Source organism: Nylanderia fulva, unplaced genomic scaffold, assembly GCF_048542155.1.
Source record: "Nylanderia fulva isolate GAGA-0341 unplaced genomic scaffold, ASM4854215v1 Scaffold53, whole genome shotgun sequence".
Lineage (NCBI taxonomy): Eukaryota > Metazoa > Arthropoda > Insecta > Hymenoptera > Formicidae > Nylanderia > Nylanderia fulva.
Genome location: NW_028190621.1, coordinates 555,421 through 566,117, shown reverse-complemented (window position 1 = coordinate 566,117; position 10,697 = coordinate 555,421). Strand labels below are relative to the sequence as shown.

Sequence of the window (10,697 nt, the reverse complement as noted above, 5' to 3'; positions counted from 1 at the left end):
GTTACTCGCGAAATGGAGAAAATCCCAAGGAGGACAGAAATGTCAAATTGATGTCAAAATATCGTTCATTTTAGGTCGTCATCAAAATGATATCAAGTTGCATAAAATTTTGATATTATCTTGATGTTCACAATGAAAAATTATTATTTTGTATTAAAAATAATTGAGATGCAAATTTAAGACGTAAGCCGCTTAAAATAATATTTTAATCAACAATTTCGTTTTTAATACAATAACTCAGCTCTTCTGCGAATTGCAATAATATCTGAATATGAAAAATCTTAATTTTTAATTGTCTTCATAATAATAACCGTTGTATATACACAGTCGAGAAACATACCTCACATTTTCTAAAAATTATAAAGGTCAAGAAAAAAGTCAATATAAAAAGTAATTTTTTAGTCATCTCCGAGATCGAGATTTCCATGATCAAAAAATGACATAAATTTAGTCAATATGACGTCAAATTGACATTTTGACTGTTCTGTTCTCTTTTGGATGTTTCCAAAACAGGTTTTAGGTTTGATAAAAAATATAATATTGATAATTGACAATAAGAAAAAAGGAGAATATGGTCAATTAATATAATTCATATAATATAATATATAATTTATCAATAAAATATAATTTATAATATGTAATATAATCTATAAAATCTAAAATATTAATATAATACAATCTATAATCTATAAAATATAATTAACTAATAAAGGAGAAAAGGAGAAAAAGGCGGAAAGCAAACATATAAAAATAAATATTGACAACTTACATGTCAAAAAATGTAAAAAATATATTACTAAAAAACATGCAAATAATATAATTTTAAAATTATACATTTCTAAATAATCTATTTTTTTAATAGAATTTTTGTAACATTTAATTATTTTCATAAAAAATATTGCATATATACATGGATAGTATCAAATTTTTCGATGGAGTATATTTTTGTGAAACCCGGACGACGTTAAAAGTGATATATATATCTTGAAATTATATTTATTGCGAATGCAATATTCTAGTAAAGATAAATGGCTGCAAATCAATCTACATCGACCTATTACTAATATTTTTTAATTACGATGTAGCAGCAATATTTTTTTATTACGAAATATATATTTATTATATGACGAACTAAAAAACAGGATGTCGCACTATAGTTATATTTTATATAAAAAAATTAATATATATACACATATGAAACAATGAAGTATTAATAAACATATATATAGATACATCAGCGAAACACGATTAAAAAATAATTATTAAATTAAGTATTATCTATAAATTCTATTAATTATTCATGAAAAATATTTTAACTAAAATTAGTAATAAAACAGAAAAATGAAACTGATTGTATGATTTTATGTGACTACAGAGTAATAGAATATTAAAAAGAGGGGTGCAGGATTTAATAAATTATATCTTTTTTTGTATTCTTTTTAATTGTATATATATTTTTTTCCACACAGAATATAATATAAGCACAAAGTGCACACTCAATTATGCATTAAAGGGATTCTAAATGTCGAAAAATTGTTTTTTTCCTGTTTTATCGACAAAATGTGAGGTTAGATAAACTATAAATCTATTTATTGGCGATACGGATTGTTTTTACCTGAAATTAGAGCGCTTTGCCCTTTGTTACCATTAATACTTTAAACAATAATAAGAATATTAGATCGGCTCTTTTAATTAATTAATACTTTAATATTAATACTTTAATTTGTACAGCAAAAAGATTTATCAATTTGTATAGTCTCATATATCTCGATTACAGAATTATGAATTCTAAGCAGCAAGACGATACAGATTGATGAATCTTTTCCCTCTATTACAAATTAAAGTATTAATATTAACAAAGAGCGAAGCGCTTTAATTTCAAGTAAAAAACAATCCGTACAGTCAATAAATAGATTGATAGTTTATCTAACCTCACATTTTGTCGATAAAACAGGGAAAAAAAACAACAGACTTCTCAAGCACGTTTAGAATCCCCTTAAAAATTCTTATATTTCTCCAATGTCATTAATATCTCAAAAATTCTACAACCTTACCTCACATCCTTACGGTTATAAATTAAATTCAGCAACACCGATAATGTACTCACTGATCTACCCAGCTGATCCTCCGCCCCAGTTACGCGGAAGTCAAAACCGGAGGACAGTAATGATGCCTTTCCCTCTCCGCCGCGCGACGTTCGGCGCACTCCTTCAGAAGAACCTTAAACGGGTGCGGCGTGATGTTTTCGGAAGCCTTGAGTAACTCCTCCGTGAGCCGTTGATACTCATCAGCCCGTCTCGTAGCCTCCTCCCGATGGTATCTCCGGTCCTCTTCGGACTCGCGGAGTTTCGTCTCCTGGACAGACCTGTGCTGCTCCTGGAGCTCCAATCCGTAACAAAGCGCCCTTTGTCGATTTTCCTCCTTCTCCGTCGCCATCAAGTTGGCGTCCATCTGGACCCGCTTTTTCACGGCTTCTCTTTCCTCCACTTTTAATCGCCGGTCTTCTTCCTCCGCCTCCCGTTTCACCCTCAGCTGCTCCTCTCGACCCCGAAGAACCTCTTGGGCGACTCGCTGACGAGCTTCCTTGAATCTCTTCATCGCAAGCTCGCGTCGTGCCTGGATGTCCTCGTGCGATTGCTCGATGATGACCTCAACCTCTAGGTTCCGTCTCGCTTCTTCTTGCCGCAGGTCCTCCAGGTACCCCAGATAAGCCAGCAGTTCCGCCCGAAGGGCCGCCGTGTTTTGTTTCGTCTCCGCCTTCTCCCTGGCCAGGTCCTCCTCCACTAGTCTCCTGAAGCCGCGGTCCACCGCGGCTTCCTCGCGGGCGCGCTCGACGAGCAACCTCTTCGCCGTCAGGATCTGCTCCTCCAGGTCCCTCTTCAGTATCTCCCGCTTCTGTCTCTCCGCTTCGAGGTTCCGCAGTTCCGCCTGACGCACCTCGTCCCATAATCGCTCCAGTTGCTCCCGTTCATCCTGCAGGACCCGCTTCTTTTCCTCTTCCACCAGGACTAATCGGTCCTCCAGTTGCCTACTGAGAGCTAGCGACGTTTCCCGCTTGGCCAAGGCTCGTCTCTCGGACTCCTTCGTCTCCTCGCGCTTCTTCGCCTCGAGCTCCCTCAGCATCAGCTGATGCCACAACTGGTCCAGGTCCCTCTCGGCTGACCTCTTCGCCTCGTTGTCCGCTATTTGCGTCACGTTGCACCGCTTCGCATCGATCGCGCGTCTCCTTGACAGTTCGAGCTTGACGTCCGGACACGTGGCCAGGTACTGCTGCATCCGTTTGGCGGCAACCGTCGCCTCGCGAGCCTCCTCCCGCTGTTTCCACAGCTCCTGCGTTCTCGCGCGCATCCCTTCGAGCCGCGAGTCCTCGGCCTTTCTCGTCTCTTCCGCGAGTTCCTTCGAATAACGCGTCTCCTCGCTCCACACGAGATCGCGCAGCTTCTCCCGACGCCTTTCCAAGTTCTCCTCGTACGCAGACATGTCTGAGGATTAGGAGATTTAAGGGGATGCTGACTGTTTTATCGACAAATTTTCATTCTTATTTATTTATCAATTATTTCAATGTTTTATTTTTATTTAACTCTTTCTATTTCGAGATAATCTTTTTTATTGTAAATATTAATATTTAATAGCCCTTGATACAAAAGGTATATTTAATTAAATTTATTTTTTTATACTTAATTACTTTAAAAAGGGACACACGCGTTTTTTTCTGAAATATTTTTGCTCTCTAAATATATGCAGCTATGAAAAAATATTGAGAAATTTTATCTGATTCTACTGTCTCTTCTTTTATTAATTATATAATATAGAAATTTTAATTAATTATTAAATTTTATTTATTAAATTATTATAATTGATCTGTTAGAGAAATTTAAAAAAATTTTATTAATTTTTTACGTAACAGAAAAGATTTTCTTTCGTTAACGGCCAAATCACGTTCTAAAGTACCGGTTCTCGTCTGATCACCGCAGTCAAGAAACGTTGAGCACGATTAGTACTGAGATGGGAGACCGCTTGGGAACACCGTGTGTTGTTGACAAATTCTTTTTTGAAATTTTCTGACTTTACATGCCTTTTTTTAGAAAGGGATTTACTTAAATTCTATCCTTTAAATATAACTTTATTTACTTATAAATATATTATTTTTTAAATAAAAAAATTAACCTTACATTTTTAATTTAATTTTTTTATTAAAATTTTAATAATATCCATCTAATTATTATCGATCTTTTGTATTAGATCAATTTAACTTAACTGGTAAAAAAACTGTAATTATTTAACTTTCTTGGTTTTTTATATACATATATAGTATAGTCCAGGTTTGTTATTATAAATACTAAAATTCTAGTAAATAATTTTTCATTCTGCATAGTTAATAAATAGTTAATAAATAACATTTGTCAATAAACAGTTTGCTGTTATCTAAATAAAATTATATAGATGATTATCTAGATGAAATTTTGATGTCATCTTATCTTTATGTAGATAATAAAAATATATATTTTATCTATATCTGCATCTTAGATTTAAAAAAATGTTATCTTTACTAAATTATCCAGAATTATATTCAAATAATTTACATGGTTTACAGTCATAATAAATAAAAGTACTGAAGGAGTAGAACTTAAGCAGTAAGCGATAAAAATTTACAAATAAAAGTATGAATATATTTTTATATCCTTTTTATAATTTACATTTGTTTACAACTATTTTTACATAAGGAATTTTAAAAATATAATTATCTGGAATAAGTTATCTAGATAAATCGCTATATAATTTTATCTTTTATCTAGATATATTTAAATTCAAAATCATTTTCATCTTATCTAAGATAAATTTACACATTTTCGTTTTATCTTTATCTAGATAATTTTAAAATCATCTGAGCACAGCAGACACAGTCAGCATTCTCTGAATGATTGCTAATTAGCCTCATTTAACGGCAAATTACGTTTGTATGCCGGGTCCAAGTAGGCGTTGATACAGATTTATGTGAAATTAAGTGATAAGTAAATACATATCTGTCTGGATAAAGTGTGTAATCTTATTTAAAAAATTCCTTTTAATGTCTATGTTTGATATTAATTTTGCAAAATTAAATATACATATATCTCAATCACAATTATGTACAATTACAATATATCCAAACTAAAGAAAAGATGAGAAGAAAGTTAATGCGTGATGCAGCTGTCCAAATAAAATATATAATATCTTATTCTTTTCAAATTTTTTTAACTTCTATGTTTGATATTAATTTTGCAAAATTAAATATATCTACATAAATGTCAATTATGTGATTATGTACAATTACAATTTATCAAAATTAATGGAAAAGTAAACAAAGTAATAAATAAGTGCAGGATAAACTATGTAATTTTTTCTTTTAAAACATTTATATGTTTAATATTTATTATAATTTTGTTTGATATTTATTATAAATTAAACACATATATCTCAATTACGATTATGTATAATTAATATCTGTCAAAATTAAAAGAAAAATAAGATGGAAACTAAGTATAATAAATAAGTATAGCTGCTTCGATAAAGTACACATTATAATATTTTTCCATTTTTTTTAATATTTGTATGATTGATATTAATTTTGTGAAATTAAACGTTACATTATATCTCAATCACGATCATATAAAATTAATATCTGTCAAAATTGAAAGAAAAGAGGAAAAAAATTAAGCGATAAATAAGTACAGTTGTCTGCATAAAGTGTAATTTTATTTTATCTTTAATTGTTGAACGTCTGTTTGATATATTTGATATTAATATTGCAAAATTAAAAACACATATATCTCAATCACGATTCTGTATAATTACAATTTGTCAAAATTGAAGACTGGAAGAAGATTAAGTATGATAAATAAGTACAGTTGGCTAAAGTATGTAATCTTATCATTTAAAATAAATTCTTTTTGAACATCTGTATATCTGATATTAATTTTGCAAAATTAAATGCACATATATCTCAATCGCGATTATATACAGTTGCAATTTGTCAAAATTGAAAGAAAAATAAGAAGAATTAAAATAAAGTGATAATTAAGTGATAAGTATCCGAATAGACGAATGATCTATTTTTTCAATTCTCTTTGAATATCTAAACATCTGATATGTTCATTTCGCAATATTATATACATATATATTTTAACCACGATTGTGTACAATTAATATCTGTCATTATCTGTTAATATCTGTAATTAAAAACTAAATTGTTGATTAAAATATTATTTTAAGCGGCTTATGTCTTAAATTTGCATCTCAATTATTTTTAATACAAAATAATTATTTTTTATTTTATTATTTTTTGTTTTATTATTTTTTATTCATTGTGAACATCAAGATAACATCAACATTTTATGCAATTTGATGTCATTTTGACGAACTAAAATGATCATCTTTTGACCATATTTTGACGTGAATTTAACATCATTTTGACACTTCTTGGGCTTGTGATGGCTACAAAAATTGCAAATATAGAAGGAATATGAAGAGTGAACAAATGAAGAAAATTGATTTATCTGTTTTGCCTATCTTTTATGTACAAGTAAGTAGCAAAAGAAATGATCAGTACCTTGTTGGACTCGTCGGCGAAGGTTCTTGTTCCTGATCTTCCGATCGGTCTCCTTCTCGAATTCCAGCGTCTTAAGGAACTGCTCATATTCCCTCTTGTCCACCTCTTCCGAGCCCTCGAAGATAGATTTACCATGGTACTTCGCGACCTGGCAATTTTCGCGTTCGCGTAACTTGTGCCCGTAAGATATATTTGCCGTACCGGGAACGTCAACGGGATACTTTCTCGTTTTCGGTGAACCGCACCGTACTTTAGGTAACGGAACCAGACTCATCTTTCGAGTTAATCGTAAAAAAACCGGAGGAAAAAAGACCCGAAAGGGGCCAGAGGTCGACGAGATACCTCCTTTCCGAACAGTGTATTATACAACGGATCCGATAGGATGCCTGTTGTTGCCTTCTTCTCGCTTGTTTGCGATGGAGGTTGCTATGACGATGCGCTCTCTCATCGAATTATTAACTTCGAGAATGGAAGAAAATGGGAAATGAAGAAAGAAATGGGAAGTGCAAAATTTATTCCACTAACCAACACATTTTGCTCTCCTTTTGAATAAACACTGGAAAAAATATATAACAAAATAACAAAAAATTAAGAAATAAAAAACATTAATAGATTTAGTTATAAAATCCTCCAGCAAACACAGTATATAAATGTTATATATTGTACTTGAGCATGTTACATGTAACGTATATGTTAGTTGTAATTTCCCACTCATAGATCCCAGCAAACACCGATATATAATTGTTACATTGCTATAATAAAACGGAATATAACAGTAGTTATATTGTCATTATATCCCAAGATAGCACTGACTTATCAATACATCAATGTGCTATTTGGTATAATTACAATATAACTACAATGTAATATATGTTATATTAAAATGTTACATCTGTGAGTGAGAAATTACAACTAACATGGATGTTACATGTAACGTACACGTTATATTACCTGTTATATTCCGTTTTATTATAGCAATGTAACAATTATATATCGGTGTTTGCTGGGTCTCTCCTATTTGAAAAAAGGCATGTGACGCTTTAATTATTGCCGTTTTTCCGCGATGCCAATTGGTTCTTTCAATGCGCTCTCTTCATGTCTTGAGCAGCTGTCACTTGTGTTAATTTGCGGTTATTTGCAAATTGACAATTCGCATGAAAAGAAGTCTAAAAATTATTTAAGATTTAATTTATTTAAGAAGTCTAAAAATTATTTGCACAGGAAGTCTCGCGATATATGTGCGATAGAAAAATTAAAATAATATTAACGGTGCGCGCGAAGCGCGCGCTTGTGTTGTTAGTTGTGTAAAAAATCGATTAAAAAACTCGTAAAATATGTAAAAAATAGTATTTTGTGAACAAAATAGTTAATAAAACTTGAATATAATTTTTTGAAAAAAAATGTTTATTTAAAGTGTAAAAAAGTGGTAATTTTGAAGAACAAAACAGAGCACAGAACAGAGAAATAAAAAAAATTGGAAAAACCACCAATTTCGCGTTAAAGTTGAAACTTCAAGCTTCAAAATGCGTTTTTAATTTTTCTCTCCGTTTTTTCTCTCCGGTTCAGCGGTTTGAAAATAATATTTAGGATAGAAAAAATGTTTCCTATCGTTTTTTAGTAGTGTAAATAATAATCCAATATTGTATATATGTGCATACGTGTTGACGTGATTTTCAAATTTTGTCGCGAATTAGAATATTTGGGGATTTCGATCGGACTATATATATGGATTATCGCGATATAGCTTTAGAATTTTGGTAAACGCGTTTCCAAAGTTACTTGCATTAGTGGAAACCTATATAGTTCGAAATAATGCGCCCGCGGCGATGCATGCAATGTAATATCCGTACCGGAATGATCGAATATTCAATATTCCCAAATTAGATAGGATATCTAATATGATGACGGAGGGAAATCGGTTACTATATAAATAGCGTGCACGTTATTAGATATGACTGATTAAAGCAAGATTGCAAATTCGAGAGAGAGAGCGAAGGCATTCATATATTATTATTAACGGCTCCCGTTATCTATAATTAAAATTTCCTTTTGTTTTTTCTCGACGCGACGTACATTGAGGCACACAAATTTTACGCGTACATCGAGTATAAATTCTATCTCAATGGCATTTATCGAGAATTTTATGATCTGCCATATAATGGCAGACTCATTTAAAAAAATGTAAAGAATTATAGTATATTATGGGGAAATAAAGGGTAAACATTCTCTCTCTTTCTCTTCAATTATATATTATATATAGGTATTGTGTATTATAACAATTCTCTTTTAATTGTAATATGTATATAAATTCTCTTTGTTACATTTTTTTTTTTTTTCACATATATGCATGTGCCAAATCTCAGAATTGCAACGCAGTATATTTCGTATGTTTGTAATTACATCTAATTATTTGCGTAATCGCATGAAACGGTAGAATGAAAACTCGAAATGCGCTTTACTCGCGCAGGAATGTGTAATACATTATATATCCGATACAATATTGATAATCCATAACGTTACTTACCATACAGAATTATCTCTTACGACTGTCATATTATATATATATATAATAATCGCACAATTGAGAGAAAGGGGGCAATAGACGGAAAATTATTTATAATATAATTAAACAGAAAAATGAGATTTGTGAACGCACGCACACTGTTAAATGCAACAAATATTCGACAAGATTTTTTTGATAGACTTGAAATTTATCATATATAATAATACGCTGGGATAAACTAATATTATGTAAATGTGATTATAGGTCTAGTTTTTTCTTCGCTATATCAAATATATATAGGTGCGAATATAATCAAATTTGTTCTCTCTGATCGCTCTATCATCACAAATTCTAATATTGCATCATAATAAAATAATTTCTTTTTATAACTTTGCATTATATTTTACGAATTTTGTGATACAGCTTACGTTTGTTAACACAATTTCGCTGCCTTTCTTATTTATTCGATCAAGAGATGTGAGTATGTTTGCATATGTGTATACATATTTATTTTTATATAAATAATATTTTTTAATTATACAAAAAGCATCTTCTCTCGTAGCATAAAATTCGTAATAAATCGTATGTAATAAAAAATTGGGAGAGTTATAATAAACAAGAGCGCGTTCTATCTATTATATGAAAAAGAATGTAAAAGATTACTTAATTCTAAACCATGAAAAATACCTGTTTATCTCTGCGGATAAATAATTAATATATATAACGTAAAGCAAAATACATATTATAAGTCACTGAAAGATAAAACATTTGAGCTCTCTGCATACTTAAGTGCATGGATAGAGACGTCCGAAGAAACGTGACACACAAGAACCGTCATAAAAAAAAAGCTGAGCATTTCGCAAATCATTCAATTTTAATATTCTTCAGTCGAATCGACACCTAACTATGTATTTACTCAAACCCGAAAACTAAATACATACGCGTCTATAGCGTTTAATACTCCTGGATCCTTGTCGCGGTCATCTTAGATTATGACGTCAGAGACGCTGAAAATTCTTAGATGCCGTTTCTAAGTAAAAAGATATTTCGATGAGAATGATACGAATTTTTAGCGTGTTTCTCGCCTCTGACGTCACAATTTCAACATCAGTGGGGAGCCAGGAGCCTTAAACTGTCAAAATACGAGCGTCAACAACGAGCTGTCACAGAGATCGAATTGTCCTCCTCCTCTGTATCTCTTTCTTCAGAGGGAGAGAAGACAAGAACGCAATTAGTGGGAATAATACTAAGGGACGAAGAAAAGAATACTAAGGCGTCGAGCTGCTCCCGGTGCTGGTTGACGTGATCCCCGTCGACGGCGGAGCGGAAGCTGTCATTGTCGGTGGCGCGTAAGGACTTCCGCAGAGCTGGTCGGCTATGCGTCCCCCTTCACGAAGGCCGCTGAGAAATGCGCCGTGCACCGTGGCCGGATAATTCCGTATAGTGTGCTCCCCTGAAAATGTAGGTGTAGGTACACAACATCAACGCATGCACACATGCACAGAAATGTCACGCGTCGACACAGCTGTCACGAAAGCGACATTTATCTCGTATCATTCGATCGTCGCATTGAGTCTGGGTGGCATTGTCGAATTTAAAATTTAT

At 32.1% G+C, this 10,697-nt stretch overlaps 2 protein-coding genes and 1 pseudogene across 2 annotated transcripts in view; 1 reads left to right on the top strand and 2 right to left on the bottom strand.

Moving 5' to 3' along the window:
- Positions 1-1,925: 1,925 nt before the first annotated feature.
- On the bottom strand, positions 1,926-7,017 carry LOC114931208 (cilia- and flagella-associated protein 53). The gene is made up of 2 exons (XM_029303173.2): positions 6,590-7,017; positions 1,926-3,482 (listed from the first exon to the last, which is right to left on the bottom strand). The coding sequence occupies exons 1-2, from the start codon at positions 6,861-6,863 to the stop codon at positions 2,137-2,139; spliced, it is 1,620 nt and encodes a 539-aa protein (XP_029159006.2). The 5' UTR covers positions 6,864-7,017; the 3' UTR covers positions 1,926-2,136.
- Positions 3,923-4,042, top strand: LOC114931209 (5S ribosomal RNA; annotated as a pseudogene).
- A 1,804-nt stretch (positions 7,018-8,821) lies between the features above and the next one.
- Su(var)3-3 (lysine-specific histone demethylase Su(var)3-3) overlaps positions 8,822-10,697 on the bottom strand; it is a 175,712-nt gene continuing 173,836 nt past the window's right edge. Inside the window, exon 15 of the mRNA XM_029303168.2 lies at positions 8,822-10,545. Coding sequence (XP_029159001.1) covers positions 10,361-10,545 — 185 coding nt within the window. The 3' untranslated portion in view covers positions 8,822-10,360. The remainder of the gene's footprint in view (positions 10,546-10,697) is intronic.

Excerpts from the sequence above, each read along its gene's own strand:
- LOC114931208 (XM_029303173.2), bottom strand. The coding sequence starts at position 6,863 with ATGAGTCTGGTTCCGTTACCTAAAGTACGGTGCGGTTCACCGAAAACG. Across the intron at positions 3,483-6,589 it reads TCGCCGACGAGTCCAACAAG|ACATGTCTGCGTACGAGGAG; the intron begins GTACTGATCATT and ends CCTAATCCTCAG.